Here is a 23,701-nt window from a genome sequence, read left to right as displayed (position 1 = left end):
GACAAAGAAGCTCCGCCCCTTTCCCGCCCATTCTCCCCGCCTTACTCTTTCAGCTTTATCCTGAGGGACGCCCGGCTCTTCCAATTGGTGGAGAGTTAGACACACCGTGTTTCTGATTGGTCAGTCCTCAGGAGGTGGACCAAACCGAGGGGAATAAAGAATCGAATGGTGAAAAGGAAAGTTAATCAGACACCGAGTCCCGCCTTCTGAGATTGATGGGTAACCTAGCAACGCAGGAACAGCTGTGGTAACCAAGGACAGAAAAACCTAAAGACCACCGAGCAGGTGAGTGATCATGTGGGGAAGGGCTGGAGATGATGGGGAGATGTTGAATGGGATGTAGTCCTCTATCTTTTGACTCTCTGAGGAATCAGCATCCCGTCCCCCCCTCCTCCCACCGCGAGCCCGTCCCCATCTCAGGACCCTGATCTCCAGCCCCTGCCTCAGTCTGGACCTCCCTCTCGACCTTCTGCAAAGACGACTGGGCATCCTCTTTGGTGTCTCTGCCTCTACTCTGCCCCTCCTCTTGTCCACTTCATGGTTCCACTTCCTCATCCGTAAAACGTGGATGATACTAGTCAAGTGGAATCACACCAAAGTTAAACTACTTTCAAGTCACACATAGGTGACTTGGGGGTGAGAGAGTAATTTTATAAGTCCCCTACCATTCCATCAACAGCTTATACATCCCAAAGTGAGCGTGCAATGAAAGTGAGTGTTTGAATTATGTACCTTTGTACCAATGTTGGCCTTTTGTGCTATAGTAACTTTAGACCTTAACTTCCATCGCTGTCCTTAAAATATAATTTCATTTACATACTCAAGAGAAAGGGTTTGTTGCAAGGATTAACTAAAACAAAGTAGAATAGTGGTCATCAGGGGCTGGGGGAGTGGGAAGCGGGCAGTTATTACTTAATAGGTACAGAGTTTCAATTTGGGATGATGAAAAAGTTCTGGAAGGCAGATGGTGGTGATGGTTGCATATAGATATGAATGTAACAATTTAATGCCACTGGATTTAAAATGGTAACAGTGGTAAACTTTATGTTGCCTGCATGCTTGCTCAGTTGCTTCAATTGAACTCAGTCTCTTCAGTTATGTCTTGACTCTGCAAACCCTTGGACGGTAGCCCACCAGGCTCCTCTATCCATAAGATTTTCCAGGCAAGAATACCTGAGTGGATTGGCCTTCCCTCCTCTAGGGAATCTTCCCAACCCAGGACTCCAACCTGGTCTTCTGCACTGAAGGTGGATTCTTTACCTCTGAGCTTATGTATATTTTAACACAATAATAATTTTTCAAAGCAACTATAAAGCTAGACAAAACCATCTATTGCTAAATTAGCACTCTGAAAATCAGCCAAAGGCATACAACAACCTGAGAGCTTTTATTCATAAAACCACCAAACTTCAAGTTTGTTCTGCACTTACCTGGGACTTCTCTGATTTCCCCACACTCAGTTCTATCTGGCATAATAGTTCAACCAGGGCGGGTAGCCCCCTGAAAGACAAGAGCTTCACTGTCGCTGTCTGATGGGGCTCACTTGATGTGGAGGACTTTTGGCTAAAGTAGCAATCTTGGTGGGACGAGAACGGGGAATGCCAGCGGGTGTAGCAGTCCAAGGTTGTAGTTCTATTCGGTGCCAACAGTGGACTGAAAACTTGGAGTTCTGGGGAATGGGGCATCCATGCGGAACCTGATGAGCTCTGTGTCTTACCTTGACTGACTAGAGGTTATGTGCATGTGCAGCAGAGACCTGCTTCAGGCCCAAGCGACTTAGAAATGCTTGGCTGTTGGAGCCTGTGTAGACAGGTGTACTGAATGCACAGGATACTTGCCATCCAAGAATAGGAGCCTTACTGGTTCAAAGTTTGAGCACAGCCCCTGACTGATATTTGGCTGAATATTAAACTATGTGGATACACAGGTGACCCCTAGGAAGCCAAGTTTTAAAATAAAAATATGCAAAAAAAAATTAAGCAGAAGTATCAGTAGCTGCACACCGTGAAGGAGACTGACTTGACAGATTTAGTCCGGGAAGTAAATTACCAAACGCCCAAGCAAAACAAAAACAGCAATCATTGGGGAAAAAAATACTGTGTTGCTACCAAAAAAAAAAAAATTCTTACAAGATTTCCAGTGTTCAGTAAAAATTGTGGGATGTGTGTAAACATACTCAGAGAAAAAAAGCAGTCAACAGAAACAGTCTCTATGTGTCCCCAGATGTTGGTTTCAGCAGACAAAGACTTCAAACAAGCTATTGTAAATACGATCAAAAAACTAAAGGAAACCATGTTTAAATAATTGAAAGAAGACAAGATAACAATGACTCATCAAATAGAAAATATTTAGTATCCCAGAATGCTGCTGCTACTGCTGCTAAGTCACTTCAGTCATGTCCGACTCTGTGCGACCCCATAGACGGCAGCCCACCAGGCTCCCCCGCCCCTGGGATTCTCCAGGCAAGAACACTGAAGTGGGTTGCCATTTCCTTCTCCAATGCATGAAAGTGAAGTCGCTCAGTCGTGTCCGACTCTTAGCGACTCCATGGACCGCAGAGTACCAGGCTGCTCCATCCATGGGATTTTCCAAGCAAGAGTACTGGAGTGGGGTGCCATTGCCTTCTCCGACAGATTATGATAAATTAAGATGTACATAAATCGACCACTAAAAAAAATTTTTTTTAAATCAATGGAATAATCAAAAGAATGGACTAAAAACATTTAACACAATAAAAAGCATTCGGTCTTTGGCAAAACTAATACAATATTGTAAAGTTTTAAAAATAAAATAAAATTTAAAAAAATAAAATAAAATAAAAAGCATTTGGTCAATAGCATGGGGACAAAAAAGAAAAGGCATGAGATGAAATAAATAAAAAATAGTAAAACAGCAGATGTAAATCCAACTATATGAATCAGTTCAGTTCAGTTCAGTCGCTCAGTCGTGTCTGACTCTTTGCGACCCCGTGAATCGCAGCACTCCAGGCCTCCCTGTCCATCACCAACTCCTAGAGTTCACTCAGACTCATGTCCATCAAGCCAGTGATGCCATCCAGCCATCTCACCCTGTGTCATCCCCTTCTCCTCCTGCCCCCAATCCCTCCCAGCATCAGGGTCTTTTCCAATGAGTCAACTCTTCGCATGAGGTGGCCAAAGTACTGGAGTTTCAGCTTTAGCATTATTCCTTCCAAAGAAATCCCAGGGCTGATCTCCTTCAGAATGGACTGGTTGGATTTCCTTGCAGTCCAAGGGACTCTCAAGAGTCTTCTCCAACACCACAGTTCAAAAGCATCAATGCTTCGGCGCTCAGCCTTCCTCACAGTCCAACTCTCACATCCATACATGACTACAGGAAAAACCATAGCCTTGACTAGATGAACCTTTGTTGGCAAAGTAATGTCTCTGCTTTTGAATATGCTATCTAGGTTGGTCATAACTTTCCTTCCAGGGAGTAAGCGTCTTTTAATTTCATGGCTGCAGTCACCATCTGCAGTGATTTTGGACCCCAAAAAAATAAAGTCAGTCACTGTTTCCATCATTTCCCCATCTATTTGCCATGAAGTGATAGGACCAGATGCCATGATCTTTGTTTTCTGAGTGTTGAGCATTAAGCCAACTTTTTCACTCTCCACTTTCACTTTCATCAAGAGGCTTTTTAGTTCCTCTTCACTTTCTGCCATAAGGGTGGTGTCATCTGCATATCTGAGGTTATTGATATTTCTCCCAGCAATCTTGATTCCAGCTTGTGTTTCTTCCAGTCCAGCGTTTGTCATGATGTACTTTGCATATGAGTTAAATAAGCAGGGTGACAATATACAGCCTTGACGTACTCCTTTTCCTGTTTGGAACCAGTCTGTTGTTCCATGTCCAGTTCTAACTGTTGCTTCCTGACCTGCATACAGATTTCTCAAGAGGCAGGTCAGGTGGTCTGGTATTCCCATATCTTTAAGAATTTTCCAGAGTCTGTTGTGATCCACACAGTCAAAGGCTTTGGTATAGTCAATAAAGCAGAAATATATGTTTTTCTGGAACTCTCTTGCTTTTTCCATGATCCAACCGATGTTGGCAATTTGATCTCTGGAATAATTTAATGTAAATTATTAAATGGAAAAAAACACTCCAATCAAAACAGAGGTTGCCAGACTAAATTTAAAAAATGAGACTGGGGAACTCCTTGGCAGTCCTGTGATTAGGACTCAGTGTTTTCACTGCCAAAGGTGCAGGTTCAATCCCCAGTCAGGGAACTATGCTGTGCGGCACAGTCAAAAAAAAGAGAAAGAAATGTTTCAAAATAAATAAATACATAAGTGAGACTGAAATATATTCTGCCTACAAGAAATTCATCTTAGATTAAAAGACACAGAAAATAAAAAAAAGTTGGACTCCATGCAAACAGTAACCATAAGAAAGCTGGAAAGGCTAAACTGCTATCAGACAAAATTGACTTTAAGACAAAAAGGAAATATTACTAGAACAAAGAGGGACCATTTGATATTGATAGGAAGGCTAATATACCGGGAAGATATAGCTGGACTGACCAAGAAAATAAAAGGCACAAATTGCCAAAACGAGAACTATAGAAAGTTAAAGAATTATAAGGAATATGATGAAAAACTTCATGCCAAAAAAATAAGACAACTTAGATAAAATGAATGAATTCCTCAGTTTAGTTCAGTTGCTCAATTGTGTCTCTTTTCAACCCCATGGACTGCAGCATGCCAGGCCTCCCTGTCCATCACCAACTCCCAGAGTTTACCCAAACTCATCTCCATTGAGTTGGTTATGCCATCCAACCATCTCATCCTCTGTTGTCCCCTTCTCCTCCCACCTTCAATCTTTCCCAGCATCAGGGTCTTTTCAAATGAGTCAGCTCTTCTAATCAGGTGGCCAAAATATTGGAGTTTCAGCTTCAACATCAGTTCTTCCAAGGAACACTCAGAACTAGAAAGACAAATTGTTAAAATTGACCCAAGAAGAAAGAGAAAATTTGAATAGACCTGTAACGAGTAAACAGATTGAATTAGAAATAGTCTTCCAGAATTCCCTGGCAGTCCAGTGGTTAAGACTTGGCGCTTTCACTGCTGTGGGCTCAGGTTTGATCCCTGGTTGGGAAACTAAGATCCCACCAGCTAGACGGTGCAGCCACCAAAAAAAAAAAAAAAAGAATTAAGAACTGAGTCTTTTCTCCCTACTCAATTGCTAAATTCCCCGCATGTACATACTTCCCTTTTTCCCTGGGAGAAAACAGCTCTGGGCAGTGAGGCCAATGTATAGCCTAGTTCCTCCCTCAACATATAATCATAATCACTCCACTTGAGAGAGAGCTTTTAACCCTCCAAAGGGCCTTCCCATTTGTTAAACCATCCTTCCTCAACCCAGTTCCCATGTGCTTGCTGTGACAGGTGTGTGTTCCCACGTGCAAAAGAGATAAGGGACTTGCCCAGACTTATTCCAAGAGCCCCTGGCAGGGGAGGATGCTGCACCCAGGGCTCCTAAGACCCAGCTGGTGAATCTGATCTTGATTCTGTAACTGATGGTGGTTTGAGATGGCACCAAGATCAGCTCATCAGACAGAGTGGGCAAGGCATGAGCAAGCCTTCCTTTGAATCTGGACAGAGCACTGGACGTAGCATATGGGAGGGCAAGAGTTTTTTGGGGGAGGCAGGCCACTGTGGTCCAAACCAGTGGTTCTCAACGAGGAGCACTCCGCACCCACCCCACAGGAACATTGGGCAATGTCTGGAGATATTGCATCTCCAACTGATGGGCGCTAAGGGCGAAAGAAGGATGCTACTGGCATCAAGTGGGTAGAGGCCAGGAATGATGCTAAACATCCTGCAACACACAGGACAGCCTCCACAACAATTATCTGACCCCAAATGACAATAGTGTGGAGACTGAAAAACTCTGTTCTACACTGGTATTTTCACACAAGTGCTACACACACACACACACACACACACACACACACACACCCCCCTACCTTTTCCCTTTAAGCCCTAGTTAGTGGAACTGAAAGCAAAAGGGATTAAAAATCAAGATCATTTGAAATACAGAACATCAGAGGAAATTATCTCTTTGGCCTTAGCTTTCAAATAATGGCACACATTATTTGTCCCGTCTGACTCTTTTTTGATCCCCTGGACTGTAGCCCACCAGGCTTCTCTGTCTATGGAACTTTCCAGGCAAGAATACTGGAGTGGGTTGCCATTTCTTCCAAGAAATACTTCCAACCCAGGAACTGAACCTGCAACTCTGGCGTCTCCTGCATTCGCAGGCAGATTCTTTACCACTGAGCCACCTGGGAAGACCCTAGCAGCAGGTTATATCCGATGGCCAATCAAATGCCTTTAACATAAAAGCTTTTGGATGCAGGTTGTTTTCTTTTAACCACAAGCCAGACAAAGAAATAGATTTTCCTCCTCAACCTGGCACACAGCACAAGCCTGTTTAAATACAAAAGGATCCTTACTACATGCAGTGTGCTCTGATATTTTCTATTTCATTTATTTTTAATGCTAGTGTCAACAACCAAACTGATTCCACCATTCACTAAAGGGTCACAGTTTTAAAAAGACTCTTCTGCAACATCTATCAGTCAGGAAAAGCCAGTGTTTTGCATCTGATAAGATTATGATTTAAATGTATACATATATTTAAGTGGGGGAAGTCTATTTTAGAAAAATCCAAATTCACTGCTAAGAAATTCTTCCTTCTGTCTGAAACAACCCAAGTGATACTATCCACAGTTGCAGAGAACCAGAAATAAACACTTTGACAGCTACATTGCCAAAAGAGGAATTAAAAATTGTGATGAATTAATTTGTAAGGGGGAAGAGCCTGGAAAATGGTGAGTGGTTTAAGCGGTCTCTATCTTCCTCCATTACTTACAGAAAGTCGTGAATAATGCAGAAGCCTGCATAATTAAACAGAAATAGTAAAAAGGAGTAGAAAAATGGATCCATGTTAGCTATTTATAAAACTTCCTGTGCAAAAACAAATATATATTATTTTGAGAAAAAACACACATTCTGTTTTAAGAAGTATTCAAATGTCAATATTAAATCATACTATTTTGGAAGTCCACCTAAAAGCCCACCATGATTGAGTCCGGACTTCATGTCATGCTCACAACAGTTTTATCAAGCGTGGTGTCTGTTACTGTCCCCATGTCACAGGTGAAAGTGAAACTCTAGCTCAGTCATGTTTGACTCTTTGTCACCCCATGGACCATAAACCTGCCAGGCTCCTCTGTCCATGGAATTCTCCAGGCAAGAATACTGGAGTGGGTTGCCATTTCCTTCTCCAGAGGATCTTCCCAACCCAGGAATTGAACCCAGATCGCCTACATTGCAGGTGGACTCTTTACCATCTGAGCCACCAGGGAATGTCACAGGTGAGGAAGCCAAAGATGCTCAGAGACATTAATAGACTTACCTAAAGCCACGGAGCAAGGAAGTGGTGATCCCCTAGGACTGAACTTCAAATTCGTCTAACATGGGAACCCCCAAACTTAATCACCATGCAGTGGGCTCCTGTTTTCCTGTTCAGATTCAGAGATAAGGGCCCAGAAGGTTAAGTGAATTTGCTCAGGGCTATAGCCATGGCCAGTAGCCATAGAGAGTTATTCATTATAAACCTAACCAGCAGCTTGGAAATCTGCCCCGCGGAGTGCATTCCGTCCCAACCTCAGACGCTATTCAGAGCCCTCTGTCTCCAAAGCCCAGGGTAACACAGGAGCCTGCGGTCACAGAGCCATCTCCACCGATGAGATTCAGTCTGTTACTACCGCCAATGTTCACGGCTCCACCTCCAGCCCAGGAATCTTCTGCAAGCCAGAAGCCATCCAGGGAACACAGGTTCTCAAAAAGGACAAGAGAGGACTGAGTAATCCTTCAAAAGTGGCCACAGGGGGACTTTCCCATGGCTGAGTGACTAAACAACAATAGCATTCTGGTTTCAGACTCATCTTGCCTGGGTCCCACTATCTAGCTGGAGTGAAATAACATCAGGAGGTAGACATTGTTATCTTCTGTTTAATGAGTTGAAACAGATTTTCCAGTTACAGCAGAGATATAAAGTTTCCTTTTTAATGAGAAGTACTTAAAAATGAAAGTGTACTTAAAGAAAATACCTGAGTTGATAATAGCACAGCCTGGTCTAGAGATCTGGTAGAAGTCATAAGGCTGACATTCCAGTGAGAGGGATTTGGGCGACACTGAGTTGGAACCAGCCGTCATGAAGGTATCTCTTGTTACCCATCACTGTGGCATCAAGCTGACCTGTGGGCCCCGTGTCATCATCAGTTACATGGTGCGTCTTTGTAATTCGCCCATAATACCTGTCTCTTGAGAAACCTGTATGCGGGTCAGGAAGCAACAGTCAGAACCCTCTATGGAACAACTGACTGGTTCAGAATTGAGAAAGGAATACCACAAGGCTGTTGTCACCCTGTTTATTTAACTTATACGCAGAGCACATGCGAAATGCCAGGCTGGATGAATCACAAGCTAGAATCAAGATTGCCAGGAGAAATATCAATAACCTCAGACATGCAGATGATACCACTCTAATGGCAGAAAGTGTTGATATCTGGCAGAAAACAACAAAATTCTGTAAAGCAATTATCCTTCAATTAAAAATAAATTAATTTTTTAAAACTTAAAAAAAAAAAGAAAATGAAGAGGAACTAAAGTGCCTCTTGATCCGGGTGAAGGAAGAGAGTGAAAAAGCCAGCTTAAAACTCAATATTAAAAAAACTAAGATCGTGGCATCTGGTCCCATCACTTCATGGCGGATAGAAGGGGAAAAGGTGGAAGCAGTGACAGATATCCTCTTCTTGGGCTCTAAAATCACTGCAGATGGTACTCCAGCCGTGAAATTAGAAGACCATTGCTTCTTGGCAGGAAAGCTTTGACAAATCTAGATAATGTGTTAAAAAGCAAAGATATCACTTTGCCAACAGAAGTCTGTATAGTCAAGGCTATGGTTTTTCCAGCAGTCATGTATGGATATGAGAGCTAGACAGTAAAGAAGGCAGAGCACCAAGGAATTGATGTTTTTGAATTATAGTGCTGCAGAAGACTCTTGAGAGTCCCTTGAACTACATGGAGATCAAACAAGTCAATCCTAAAGGAAATCAACTCTGAATATTCATTGAAAGGACTGATGCTGAAGTTCCAATACTTTGACCACCTGATGTGAAGAGTTGACTCATTGGAAAAGACCCTGATGCTGAGTAAGGTTGAAGGCAGGAGGAGAAGGGGACGACAGAGGATGAGATGGTTGGATGGCTTCACTGAGTCAATGGACATGAACTTTGGCAACCTCCGGGAGATGGTGAGGGACAGGGAAGCCTGGCATACTGCAGCCCGTGGGGGTCTCGAACAGTCGAACATGACTTGGCAACTGAATAACAGCAGCAGCAACAAAAATTTCCAAAGTGTGTGAATACTTGACTCCAAAATATAAAAACCAATGAGAGGTGATTCAAAGCTTGCCCTAAAATGATTTAGTCCGTCTCCTTCACCTGCTTTTTTTTTTTTTTTTGGCACTCGGCTTGTGGGATCTTAGTTCCCTGACCACTTATCAAACCCAGGCCCCTCAACACTGGACTGCCAAGGAGTTCCTAAGAGTGAGTTAGTATTTAAATGGCATTCCTTAAAATGAGATGCCCCTCATACCCACCCACACCCACACCCAGACACACACAAACACCCTGTCTCTCTCTCTCAAGTTTGTTTTTTCACATCCTTTGACTTCTCCATGGACTAGCGCTGGATTTGAGGGTACTTGTAGGTGCTGGACTTTCTTCTCCTTTTTCTCCCCAGGGGGAAACATACATAATTTACCTCAAACCTTTTTTTTTTTTAAACTCCAAAATGTTCCGAGAGGGAATGTAATACAACATCCAACAAGCCCATTTGAATGAAAAAGAGGTATAATTTGCATGATAAAGATATATTTCCATTTATAAAGTTCAGCAACAGAATTAATGACAAATAAAGGGATGATCCAATTAAAGTCCCCCCTCCATTAATAGCAGTGCTTCACTCTCGGGGCAGGAATCTTAAAAGGAGAGGCTTGCGTTGGAAGAGATTTAAATATTAAGGTTGGTGGCATTAAAAAGGACATGAAGTGATCACATTAGAATTCAAGGAAAAGAGATTCTCCAGTGATTTTTGTCATCAGAAGTCAGATGCATTTCCCCCAGTCCCAGTTCCACTGGCTTTTTCTTGTTCACCCAAATGAGCTGTCAGGAACTGATGGGCGTCATCATAATCAAAGAAAACAAGTTTGCCCTTTAAAGCAAAAGAGGTAATTTGGCTGAAAGAAAATGGGAACATTTTCTTCAACACTGCATTCAATGTCGCACTCTTAAAAACTTCGAGCATTCTGATTTATGCATGAGAGCTTTGGGGGACACTGGGGAGACGTGCCTTCGTGAAACATTTTGTTCACATCCATCCTGTGGCTGGGCAGATTTCCTTCATCCCCAGAGAGGCTGAGGAAGCTCCACGGCCATCCCTAAAATGTTATTTTCAGGAGAAGCCTGAAGCAACTCACAAGATTTATTAAGGTGCAGGAAGCAGGTGGGAATCAAAGAGATGCAAGATAGAGCACCTCCCTCTCGGTCCAGTGCAGGGGACATGGGTTCAAAACCAGGTCGGATCCCACATGCTGCATGGAATGCAGCCAAAAAAAAAAAAAAAAAAACAGTGAGAGAGAGAGGATTGAAGGTCTAGATACCTCCTTTTCAGCAAAGCAAAGAGTAAACAGAAAGAAGTGGAGGGAATCCAAGAAACGAGAAACACCTAAAGGGCCAAATAGGAAGAAAGGCAGCCAGATCAGGCGCTAAGCAACTGACAACACAACTTCATTCCCTCCTTCCATAGTTGCTGAACTTTCACGTGTGCCTGTTCCATATCCCAAACTAGGTTATAAACTCTGGGAGGACAAGAAATACCTTGCATCTTTTTTTTAATATCCCTGGGGCCTCAATAAATACCCAAATGGGTGACTGCTCGGACTATCTTGCTGGGAACAGCAGCAGATGTAAGCAGACCAGTTAAAGAACTCTTTAATCATCAAGCGAGCACCATCAAGGGCCCTGCTCAGTGGCAGAGAGGCTGCTGAGAAGGAAACAGACTGGGAGCTCTCAGGGGTGAACACAGATAACTGGGTGGTATGTTGGATATGGGAGAGGAGGCAGAGTTCAGGTGGCATTCAGGTGTCTGGCTTGAACAATTCAGGTGGCAGAATTGTTGACCATCCAGACAAGGGGTACTGGATGGACAAGGCAAGGAGTGGAGACGTGGTGGGGTCCATCTTCGACACGGTATGTTGGGAGGTCCAGCCGATCCCGGCCATCTGGATCTCCAGGGAGGGGCGGGGTGGTGGGAGATGCAGACTGGGAAACCACTGAAGTCCTAAACTTTGGATTTTGTTTTCCCCCAGATAATAATACTTGTTATTTATCGAGCACTCACAATGCCAGGATCTGTGCCAGAAACTTCCCCTGTGATGATCCCTGTCCAATGACTGAGGAAGCCCAGGCTTAGTGGGATTAAATAGCCAGCCCAGGGTCCCGCAGCGAGGATCTGAAACTCACACGGGGTTGCTGCAAAGCTTAATACTTTTAGCCACCCGGCCATATAGGCCAACACTGATGACTGATTTCTGACTGCCACCATAGGTATTTTTTTTTTCCCCTGAAAGTCTTTTAAACTTTTAATTTTGTAGTAATTATAGATTTACAGAAAAGTAGCAAAGATAGTACAGAGAATTCCCCTGTCACCTTCGTTCAGCTCCCCCAGATGTTAATAACTTACATAACCATGGTTTGTCAAAACTAAGAAATTAAAATTGATACAATGCTAGGAACTAAACTATCAACTTTATTTGGCTATCCGGTTTTCCTACTAATGTCCTTCTTGTGATTCGGGAGCCACTTCAGTATACACTGTTGCATCTAGCAAAACAGTTTTTCTTTTTTTTTTTTAAAGTATTTATTTATTTGGCTGTATCAGGTCTCGGTTGTGACACACAGGATCTTCATCACGACACTCTGGCTTCTCTCTAGCTGTGACATGGGCTGAGTTGCCCCCTTGGCATGTGGGATCTTAATTCCCCGACCAGGGATTAAACCTGAGTCCCCTGCATTGGAATGCAGATTTTTAACCACTGGACCCCCAGGGAAGTCCTAAAACAGTATTTTTTTTTAAATATATAGTTTTAAAGATTGAAGTATACTTGACTTACAATATTTGTCAGTTTTCAGGCATACAGGACAGTGGTTCAGCTTTATATATATACATATATGTACAACTTTTAAGATTTTTTTCCATTATGTTATTACAAGATATTGAATATAGTTCCCTGTGCTGTACAGTAAATCTTTGTTGTTTATCTATTTTATATACAGTAGTGTGGATCTGTAAATCCCATACTCCTAATTTATCCCCATCTCCTTCCCCCGTGATAAACGGAAGTTTGTTTTCTATGTCTATGAGTCTGTTTCTGTAGCAAAACAGTTTTCTAAGTAGTGCTTTGAAGTCTTTGGTCATCCCCACCCTGATTTTTAAAGTACATTTTTAAAAGCCAATGCAGATACACTGTGCTTGTCCTGGTGCTGTTTGCTCTCAGCACTATTATTTGCTTGTCTCTCTTCTGCTCTGTCTCTGGCTGTCCACCCCTGCTGGCTGCATTGCCCAGGCTCCCTTGTCAGCTGGTTTCCCCCTGAATTCGGTCAAGGGGAGCTGCTGGTGTTAGATTGGAAGGCTGGACGAAGGGAGGAACCAGATTTCCGCCCCTTCTCTCTGCTTTGGGCTGCATTTCCAGCAGAGGCTACAGCTCCACTGGGGCTACAGTGACTCCTGGACAGGAAATGGCTGTGGCTCCAGCTTCCCCCAGGGAACCCTGATCCCCAGACCCACCCCTCCTCCTCCTCCTGTGTGGCTTCCGGCCACTGACAATCGCTGGGTGGCTTCCCCTTCCCCTGGTTGGCCACTCAGCTCTTCCATCACCCATGTCACTGGTGTGCGTGCACAGTCATGTCTGACTCTTTCCAACCCCACGGACTGTAGCCCACCAGGCTCTTCTGTCTGTGGGGTTCTCCAGGCAAGAATACTGGAATAGGCTGCCATGCCCTTCTCCAGGGGATCTTCCTGACCCAGGGATCTGACCCACGTCTCCTGCTTTGGTAGGCGAATTCTTCACCACTGAGCCACCTGGGAAGCCCAGGATGTGTTTAAATACTTAGAATGATGTCTGCATTCCTGGTTGGCCCCTGCCTGACACACGTGCCTGAGACCCACCTCCTTATTTGGTCCCCTTACCCTTGGGGCCCTGACACTGTCACGGAGTTAAAAACTGTTTTCCGTGAGAGGTTCTGGGTCAAAGATGCAGAACGTCTAAGGTGAACTCTCCACATCAATAGTTTACAGCTGCTGTGGCCATGCCAGCCGTCCCGATGTCAGCGTGACCCTGATGACTGCCTTCTCCTTCCTTTTTCAGGGTGGCCAGACATAATCAAAGCAGGAGGCCCAGGGAGCCTACCCAAGTCTCAATCTCTCAGAGTGTGCAGAGGAGAAGCTCATAAAATGGCTCTGGACGTCCTAACCGTGGCCCCCCTCTATCAAGGTCCTGACATCAACAAAATAAGGCTGATAGCCCAGACAACCAAAAAGTCCACCATCCCGCCAAAAGCCCTAACCCCCGCCAGGAGCAAACTCACGACCATCGAGACCAAGAGGATCATGTCCGTCCTGGACGAGACTATCCACAAGGTGGAGCTGGTGAGCCTGCTGTCCCACGCGGCGTCAGAGTCCAAGACTTCGGAGGGGATGCTGGGGCCGGACATCGCGAAGGCAGTGAGGGAGCACGAGGACCTCTGCCAGGCCCTCCTGGACCGAGTCAGTTACCTGCAGGAGGAAGAAAGGAAACTGCAGGAGGCGGAAGAGTTCGAGGACGAAGCGTGGTTCCGAGAGCGCCTCTTCGCCATGGACTTGCAGAAATCCCAGCTCCCGCCGCTGATGCAGGAGATCAAAGAATCCACCAAGAACGTCGTGAGACTCCTGCTCAGTAACCCCCAGGCCGCCAGCCTGTTGCAGGCTCAGACCCTGGGCAGGAGCAAGGAAGCCCAGTGTTTTATCGATAGCCTGGTAGAACTCCGAGGTTTCCTGTTTGAGAAGTTACTCACCAGTCCTATGGAAGCCAGAGACAAGATCCAGTTCATCCAGGACATCACCCGACGGAATCGGAGGCACCAAGAGATCATCGACACCTTGGAAAATGAACTGGCGGCCTGTGTGAGGAACAGGAATGCGGAGGTATGAATACACGGTACTGGTCAGATTAGAGTCGGAGCCCCCAGGGAGAGGCCCCACGTCTTTTGGCAATTGGGGTTTCTTCCTTCCACGGTTTAAATAGTTGTTTTCATTCATTTGCTCCACAAATATTGTTTTGAGCACTCACCAGGTGCCAGGTCTTACAAATGATGAGTCCACATAGTCCCAGCCTCATGGAGTTCATGAGAGAGAAGGCAGGTCTTAAAGATCTGATTTAATCACGTCTTGAGAAGTACAAGAAAGGGTTAAGTACAAAGTGCTATAAGGGAGTGTTATAGGAAGCCTGAACTTGGAACTCAGAGACATGGAAGCCATGACTTGAAGAATGAGACGGTGTAAACCAGGTGGGTGAAATAGAGAGGGACTTTCCAGTCTAGGGCTGGATAATAAACATTTAAGACTTTGCTGAGAGATCACCTTTGAGGCCTATTCAAGGAATGTGATCTTTGTCCTGAGGGCAGGTGAGAGGGGTGGAAGTTCTAGAAGAATTTTTAAGAGGGGAAAAGATAACATGATCCCAACCTAATAACCATCTGGGGACACCTACTGTGTTATTTTATTTTAAAAATTATTTTTGTTCATTTATTTTTGGTGGCCTGAGCTTGGTCTTCGTTGCTGCCTGCGGGCTTTCTCTGATTGCAGTGAGCCAGGGCTCTCCTCTATTTGCGGTGAGCCAGCTTCTCATTGTGGTGGCTTCTCTTGTGAAGAACAAACTCCAGAGCCTAGGCTGGGAAGCTGTGGCGCTCGGGCTCAGCTGCCCCACAGCATGTGGGATCTTCCCAGATCAGGGATCAAACACATGTCCCCTGACTTGGCAGGCTGGTTCTTCACCACTGGACCACCAGGGAAGTCCTGTGTGTGATTTTTTTACATACATTTTCTCACCAACATCTTACGAAGTCCCTGGAGGTGATGTATAAGTATAGGTTTAGCTGCTAAAACAAAGAGACCCCGAATAATAGGGGCTTAGTCAAGCTGGAGACCGATTTCTGTTTAACAGAGAGCTGGCACGGAAGTTCTGCTTCGTAAACTTGTCAGGGGCCCAGGTTCCTTCTGGCTGGCTTCTCTGACATCCTTCACACTAGACTTCAAACCATGGACCCAAGAGGATGTTCCAGCTTCCCCTAGTCGTGTTGTTATTGGTCCAGCCAGCAGGAAAGAGGAAAGCAGAGAAGGGGGTTTGACCTGCTCTTTTGGGCCACCAACTGGAAGCAGTTCTTAGCCAGTGCTAGAGATGCGGCCATGGGGTCGCTAAGAGTTGGACACGACTGAGCGACTTCACTTTCACTTTTCACTTTCATGCACTGGAGAAGGAAATGGCAACCCACTCCAGTGTTCTTGCCTGGAGAATCCCAGGGACGGGGAAGCCGTCTATGGGGTCGCACAGAGTCGGACACGACTGAAATGACTTAGCAACAGCAGAGATGCTGGGAAAGTGGTCTGTAGCCGGGGCCATGCTCCCAGCAAAACATTTTGGTCTATAGCCTTGCCAGGGAGAGCAGGTCCTGGGGGACAGCTGCCACCTTTTCATCGCCCTGTGATAGATGAGAGACCAAGGCCATTCTCCCTCCCTGGCGCACTGGTTTCCTGACTTGGTCCTGTTCGGCATTCACTAGGGCTTGTTGATGACTACTTGTGTGATGATTTGATTTCGGTCTGGGTCCCTCACAGGAGGACAGAGACCTCATCTCTCTCAGCCCCCCGCTGTGTCCCCAGCAGACCTGGCATGAAAAGCAGACATGCTAATTATTTGGTGAGTGGAGAGATGACAGGCTCCCAGGAGTTCAGTCAGAGGAGGTCACTCAGAGGTTGGAGGGGTGTGACTTAGGGACAGGGACAGGACCCCACCCTGCCAAGTGTCTTTGCTGATCTCATTCAGGTGGTGGAAAACAACTTGGGGCTGCCAAGTTGGACAGATCTGGGTGGGCAAATTTCATTTCTGCCAGGTGGGCAAATTTCATCAGGTCATCAGATCTCAGTGTAAAATGAGGGGGTGACACCAGTTAGGCAGGTTTCAGGGGTCCACACGAGAAGCTCTGACTCCTCATAGCACTGCCTGCCTTCAAACCCAGCACCTGAAGATTGAAGACTTGCCCACAGGATTGGCTTGCCTCAAACCCCCTCCCTAAGCCCACCTGCCACTCCCTGAGTCCAGGAAGTGAGCTCAGACCCACTGTGGGCCCCCTGCCAGCCGCCCCCAAGCCCAAAGCTGCTGGCCTGAGCCAGCCACAGCACCAGTGTGTTCAGAGGGAAACTCTAGCGCTTATGATCAGCCTCTGGAGCTTGTTTACGGAACAGCCCCAACTCCCCCAACCCAACACTAATTCCTGTTTCAGAACCCACTGAGGGCAGGAGCCAAGCCAGGCCCTCAAGGGGAGAACTGGGTGGCATTCCCCGCGCTGGGCGTTTATCTCACACCTTCATGCATCATGCCAGGTATCTCTACCAACTGGGTACTTCCCATTGCGCCTCAGGCAGGAGCATGGAGCTGTCTCAGGCACGCTGAGCCCTTGGCTCACTCCAGGAAACAGAGGGTGGTGGTCACAGATGTGGGCTCCAGATGGGACAGACCGGGCCTCAAATTCTAGGGAAGCTGCGCAACCCCAGACAGACTCAACCCCTCTATTTTCCCGTCTCTAGGCAGGCGGTCCCGTCTTCATCCTGGGCCGGGGGTAGGATGGGGAGACATAATAATGCCCCCCACCTCCGAGAGCTGCAGGCACGCCAGCCTCTCCTGCCTTGGCGACCCACCATGGCGGGCGGTATCCTCGAGAGTCTCTCCTCTTTCTGGTCCAGGTGGAGAAGGAGAACTTTGTGATCCAAGAGCTGAAAAACCACCTGCACCAGGTGCTCAGGTTCTCGGAGAACAGCCTCCTGCGCACCAAGCAGGAGGCAGAGAAGCAGCAGAAGGCGGACTTCCGGGCCTCGCAGGCCAGGGTGGCCACGGTCCAGCAGGAGATCCTGGTGCTGCAGTCGCAGTTCCACAACCTGGTCATGGAGAACCGGGACACAGAGCAGGCGCTGAGGAAGGTGCCCTGGGGAGGCGGGACAGCATGGGCAGTGGGGCCACCATGGTGGGGTTGGGGGTGGGCAGAGGAGCCGGGGGGCACTGGGGGCAGAGACATGGGGTCCCACTACATGCCAGCTCTGTGACCTTGAGCAAGCTCCCAAGCTCCTCTGGGCCCCGCAAGGAGGAGGACACCCACCCACCCATCCTGCAAAGGAAATGAAGGCACACAGAAACCTCTGGCAAATCCCTCAGCTCCCTCCAAGCCTTAGTTTCCACATCTTGAAGACGATCACGATTGAATAGGCCTCAATGAGTTATTATGAGAACTAGATGAGATGGGGGATGGAGAGCTGGTGCCTAGTAGGTGCTCATTAAGTATCCTTTCTTCATCCACCTTCTCCCTCATCTCAGCCAGGCCCCAGGGCCCGCAGGCCCCGCAGGCCCCGCAGGCCCCGCAGGCCCCGCAGGCCCCAGTTTGCTGTGGACTCCCTTTCTGCACAAAGGGCACCCTTGCTATCAGTTGTCCTCACTTTGTTTTCATTTCACAAATCTTTGGAGAATCTGCTGGAAGCCCTGGGCCTCTCCCCCATGAAAAGGCACAGGTGCCCCTGCACACAGGGGTGGGCAATTTTTGGGTCACAGGCCCCCTGGAGCCAGCCTGTGCATGGTGCGCAAGTTAAGAACTTTTGCACTGTAAGGGCTGTGTGTTTAATCGTTCAGTCATGTCAGACTCTTTGCAAGCCCATGGACTGTAGCCCGCTAGGCTCCTCTGTCCATGGGATTCTCCAGGCAAGAATATTGGAGAATACTGTCCATTTCCTTCTCCAGGAGATCTTCCCAACCCAGGGTTCAAACCTGGGTCTCCTACATTACAGGCAGATTCTTTACCATCTGAGCTACCAGGGAAGCCCGTAAGAACTAAGGAGCCAATTTTTAAACATTGAGGTGAAATTCACATAACAAAAAAAATAACCATTTTATTCAGTGGCACTTAGTATTCACAGCGTTGTACAACCACAACCTCTCTCTAGTTCCAAAATACTTTCATCACCTCCAAACAAACCTTGTACTCATTAAGCAGTTTCTCACCCACTTCCCTTCCCCCAGCCCCTGGAAACCACTAAATCTTCTTTCTGTCTCCTTGGATTTGCCTATTCTGGACTCTTCATGTAAATGGAGTCATAAAATATGTAGTCTTTCTAGCATCTCCTTTTCAAGGTCTGCCCACATAGCATCTGCCAACACTTCACTCCTTTTTATGGGCAGAATAATATTGCAGAATTCCAAAGAATAGCAAGGAGAGAAAAGAAAGCCTTCCTCAATGATCAGTGCAAAGAAATAGAGGAAAACAATAGAATGGGAAAGACTAGAGATCTCTTCAAGAAAATTAGAGATACCAAGGGAACATTTCATGCAAAGATGAGCTCGATAAAGGACAGAAATGGTATGGACCTAACAGAAGCAGAAGATATTAAGATGTGGCAAGAATACACAGAAGAACTGTACAAAAAAGATCTTCATGACCCAGATGATCGCAATGGTGTGATCACTTACCTAGAGCCAGACTTCCTGGAATGTGAAGTCAAGTGGGCCTTAGGAAGCATCACTAGGAACAAAGCTAGTGGAGGTGATGGAATTCCAGTTGAGCTATTTAAAATCCTGAAAGATGATGCTGTGAAAGTGCTACACTCAATATGTCAGCAAATCTGGAAAACTTAGCAGTGGCCACAGGACTGGAAAAGGTCAGTTTTCATTCCAATCCCAAAGAAAGGCAATGCCAAAGAATGTTCAAACTACTGCACAATTGTACTCATCTCACATGATAGTAAATTAATGCTCAAAATTCTCCAAGCCAGGCTTCAACAGTATGTGAACTGTGAACTTCCAGATGTTCAAGCTGGTTTTAGAAAAGGCAGAGGAACCAGAGATCAAATTGCCAACATCCACTGGATCATGAAAAAAGCAAGAGAGTTCCAGAAAAACATATATTTCTGCTTTATTGACTATGCCAAAGCCTTTGACTGTGTGGATCACAACAAACTGTGGAAAATTCTTCAAGAGATGGCAATACCAGACCACCTGACCTGCCTCTTGAGAAACCTGTATGCAGGTCAGGAAGCAACAGTTAGAACTGGATATGGAACAACAGACTAGTTCCAAATAGGGAAAGAAGTACATCAAGGCTGTATATTGTCACCCTGCTTGTTTAACTTATATGCAGAGTACATCATGAGAAACACTGGGTTGGATGAAGCACAAGCTAGAATTAAGATTGCTGGGAGAAATATCAATAACCTCAGATATGCAGATGACACCACCCTTATGGCAGAAAGTGAAGAGGAACTAAAGAGCCTCTTGATGAAAGTGAAGGAATAGAGTGAAAAAGTTGGCTTAAAGCTCAACATTCAGAAAACAAAGATCATGGCATCTGGTCCCATCACTTCATGGCAAATAGATGGGGAAATGATGGAAACAGTGACTGACTTTATTTTTTGGGGTCCAAAATCACTGCAGATGGTGACTGCAGCCATGAAATTAAAAGACGCTTACTCCTTGGAAGGAAAGTTATGACCAACTTAGACAGCATATTCAAAAGCAGAGACATTACTTTGCCAACAAAGGTCTGTCTAGTCAAGGCTATGGTTTTTCCAGTAGTCATGAATGGATGTGAGAGTTGGACTATAAAGAAAGCTGAGGTTAAAAACTGATGCTTTTGAACCATGGTGTTGGAGAAGACTGTTGAGAGTCCCTTGGACTGCAAGGAGATCCAACCAGTCTATCCTAAAGGAGATCAATCCTGATTGTTCAGGAAGGACTGATGTTGAAGCTGAAACTCTAATACTTTGGGCACCTGATGTGAAGAACTGACTCATTGGAAAAGACTCTGATGCTGGGAAAGTTTGAAGGTGGGAGAAGGGGATGACAAAGGATGAGATGGTTGGATGGCATCACAGACTCAATGGAGATGAGTTTGAGTAAACTCTGGGAGTTGGTGATGGAGATGGAGGCTTGGAGTGCTGCAATCCATGGGGTCGCAAAGAGTTGGACACGACTGAGTGAACTGAACTGAACATTCCATTGTACGTACAGGAGCTGATCTTTTAAAGACAAAATTAGAGCACATGTCTCTGCTGTGTCTAAATCCATGCAACAGAGAGCGTCCCCTCCCCCTTACACTAGAAACCAAACTCCTCCCACTGCAGACCCTCCCTCTGCAGCACAGCTTCTCACTCTGAACTCACTGGGACCATGCTCCCCTGCGGCCATGCCATCCCAGCCACACAGGCTCAGGTGCCTATTCTTTAAACATCACGAGCTTGTTCCCAGCTCAGGGCCTTTGCACTGGCTGCTCCATCTGCCTAGAATGTTCCGGAGCCAGACAGCTGGCTTCAAATCCGAGCTCTAACCACCCATCAGCTCTGTGATCTTGGGTCCAGTGAGTCAGTACTCCTGATTCCGTGCCCTCATCTGTGAAATGGAGAACCTACCTTGTGGTGTGGATTCAAGCAGGCAAGTAGGCAAGGCATGACATACCGCCTGCTGACACAGAGCAGGCTTGCTGCCATTCATTGTTACTATCAGTCCATCACACAATGACTAATTGAATTTTTTTTTTTTTCAGAAAAAATATAAAGTGGAAACGGAAATTGAGAACTGGATCCAGAAATACGATTCGGAGATGAGTGAAAAGCAGGTATTTGTCTGCCTAATTCTGTCTCAAGTGTGTTTCCCAAGATCCTCTAGGAATCAGGTGAGGGGGCAGGGGAAGAGAAGCCCTCGATGGTCCATGGTCTGTGCCCAGTTCTGGGCCTCCCCAGAGTGACTTCCCTGTCGCTTCCTTAGGCTCAAGGGTTTGTCTAGTGTGGGGCAGTGAGGGGAGCAGTGGCAAAGGAAGAAAACGGAAGCTGCCAGCCACTAAGTGGCGCTTGACACCAGATCCAAAGATCTCAGCTCCATCTAGGGTCAACATCGCAGGCTCCCTGTCCCCTCCTGTTCGGCTCCCTCCAGCAGCCCCACCAGCCAGGACTCATCCATGCTGGATTCAAGTACGAGTTCACCTCCACCACTTCACTCAGTTACCCAGGAACTTTCTACCAAGTGCTTGAGATGGGCTGGGTGCCAGCCTCCAGCAGTGGAGAAAGTCCCCACTGTCATCTGGAGGTTCTACTCTAGTGGCACTGATGTCGCTGTGTGACCTTAAGCAAGGGACTTGACCTTGGATTCTGCATGTGATCAACATAAGCAGTAACACCCAGGCCGGGACCATGGTGCGGATTCAGTGAGGCTCGGACAACACAGGATCTGGCCTGGAGCAGGTGCTCAGGGGACAGCAGCCTATAAAACAGGGGTGCCCTGAGGCCTCCACGCAGCTCTGTGCTGACATCAGTGGCCCAGAGCCCCAACTTTGGGGCCAGGAAGGCCTGGTGAGCACTGGAGAGGACCTCAGCCTCTGAGTGGCCCAATGTCAGGCGTGATGTCAAGAGTAGGGCAACTCGGGGTCTGTCTGATCCCCAGTGCTCTAGGAAGGGGGAGACTGGAGGCTGTGCTCATATCTCTGTTCCCAGTGAGGGTGGTGGGTTAATGATGGCAAAGACAGAGTCCACTTACCTCTGCCTTCTCTGGAAGTACTTTGCTTCTAATAGATGCTTGGTGGGAAGGAGGGAGGGAGGGAGATAGGTGTGAATTACAGCAGCAGAGGCTGTGGTTAGTTAGAGGTAGGGAAGAACTGTGGGGTTCCGTCACCCGAGGAAGGTCCTCTCTGGGTATCTTTGTGACATGGGCCACATTGATGGCAGCGGCTGGCATTTTTTTAAACGTCCCCACTGTGTGCCTGGCACCACCATTTAGGACGTTGCATCCAGCCCAACATTTAATCAGGGAAATAGTTCCCACCCCTGCTCCTGGGTTTGGAATCGTCCCCACGTTTTAGATGAGGAAAAAGGGAAGGCTTGGAACAAGGTGAAGCCCCTCAAGACGCGGCCAAGCTGAGATTAGAAGCCCAGTCGGCCCAGCTCACAATGGGTGTTTTCCTCATTCCTGAAATTATTTAAGCTGGGCCTCACACCGCAAGCTGGGGATGGACTGCCATCACGTCTCCCCTTCCCATCTGGGCCTGGGATGCAGACAAGCTTAGTACTGGCAGCCATGGCTGGGGGTGGCAGCACCTGCAGGGAGGTGGGGAGCATGCAGCAGCACCCACAAGAGGGTGGAGACGGAGCTCTGAGCCTGGCGATGGCCCACCCGCCCCCTGCCTCTTGCCCCAGGACGAGTACGAGGAGCTGGACATCATCCACAAAGAGGAGCAGCTCCAGCTGGAGGAGCTGAAGAAACGGCACGACGTGCTGGTGGAAGAGTTCTCCCAGATCCAGGCCGAGCGCGAGATCTTGACCAAGAAGAGGCTAGAGGACGAGCAGGAGATGGTGCGCATGGTGCGGGCCGCCACGCTCATCCAGGCCCTGTGGAAGGGCTACCTGGTCCGCTCCATGCTCAAGTCCAAGAAGAAGAAGCGGGGCAAGGGCAAAGGAGAGAAGAAGGGCAAGGGCAAAGGAAAAGGCAAGAAGTAAGTCCTCCCTTCGCGCTCACCATAATCTAACCTCTCACTAGAGAGCCGGCCTGGGAAGCCCCTGGGATGGGGAGCCCCGTGGTTTATGACTTTAACGCTTTTTCAAAATTAAAAACCATTGTCAAGCATAGCCTACAGATAAACTTCATTTTCCCTGGGGTTCCTGGGTGGTGAGTCCATGCTGCAGATGCTTTGTCCATTGTAGGGGGTGGGGCGGAGAGGCGGTGGGGAACACCCCAGGCGCACCCCTCTTTCCTGCCTGCCCCAGTCCCAGACCAGAAGTTGCCATGACTGCAACAGACGTATCACTGGCCAGGACAGACAGGCGGGGCGAGCAGAGAATTCTTAGAGGGACAGGGAGGGTTTTGGGCTGCCCTCAGTCCCTGCTCTGGGAATTACTTTGTTTACAACTTCACCCCCATTTAAAACTGTGAAAGCGCAGGGTCAAAGCCCAGCAACCTCACATTGGCCTTAATTGGTATCCAGGGGGGTCGAACAATGAATTTTTTAATTCACTTCTGGCATTAAAAAAAAAAAAAAAACACCCAGAGGCTATTGCTTAGAAATGGCTTTTCTGGGATTAAAAAAAAAATCTCAGCATCCAGATAGCTTGGGCCTCCGTCTTCAAAAGATGGGCAGCAGCACCCCCTATAGATGCCCATAGATGGCAGAGACAGGTTGCCCCAGTCCCCAGCACTCCTAAAGGTCTTCCAGCCCTCACCGCCTCAGTGTCAGCTGCCTCTTTTCATCATACTTGGGAAGTCGCTTCCTTTTTTTT

At 46.9% G+C, this 23,701-nt stretch overlaps 1 protein-coding gene across 2 annotated transcripts; it reads left to right on the top strand.

Moving 5' to 3' along the window:
• The first annotated feature begins 253 nt into the window (after positions 1-253).
• On the top strand, positions 254-23,053 carry DRC10 (dynein regulatory complex subunit 10). Of its 2 annotated transcripts, XM_086348118.1 has the most exons (5): positions 254-285; positions 13,518-14,332; positions 17,147-17,380; positions 20,983-21,054; positions 22,625-23,053. In XM_086348118.1, the coding sequence occupies exons 2-5, from the start codon at positions 13,604-13,606 to the stop codon at positions 22,922-22,924; spliced, it is 1,335 nt and encodes a 444-aa protein (XP_086204244.1). In that variant the 5' UTR covers positions 254-285; positions 13,518-13,603; the 3' UTR covers positions 22,925-23,053. The 2 variants fall into 2 exon arrangements, with proteins under 2 accessions (XP_086204244.1, XP_086204245.1); XM_086348119.1 differs by lacking the exon at positions 17,147-17,380.
• Positions 23,054-23,701: the final 648 nt, after the last annotated feature.

This window comes from Bos grunniens, chromosome 17 (genome assembly GCF_055505025.1).
Source record: "Bos grunniens cultivar Pamir isolate PY7600 chromosome 17, Bosgru_T2T1.0, whole genome shotgun sequence".
NCBI lineage: Eukaryota > Metazoa > Chordata > Mammalia > Artiodactyla > Bovidae > Bos > Bos grunniens.
This window is presented reverse-complemented; position numbering and strand designations above follow the sequence as displayed.

Coding starts and splice junctions, on each gene's coding strand:
- DRC10 (XM_086348118.1), top strand. CDS start 13,604: ATGGCTCTGGACGTCCTAACCGTGGCCCCCCTCTATCAAGGTCCTGAC. Junction 17,381..20,982: donor CAGAGCAGGCGCTGAGGAAG/GTGCCCTGGGGA, acceptor TTTTTTTTTCAG/AAAAAATATAAAGTGGAAAC. Junction 21,055..22,624: donor CGGAGATGAGTGAAAAGCAG/GTATTTGTCTGC, acceptor CTCTTGCCCCAG/GACGAGTACGAGGAGCTGGA.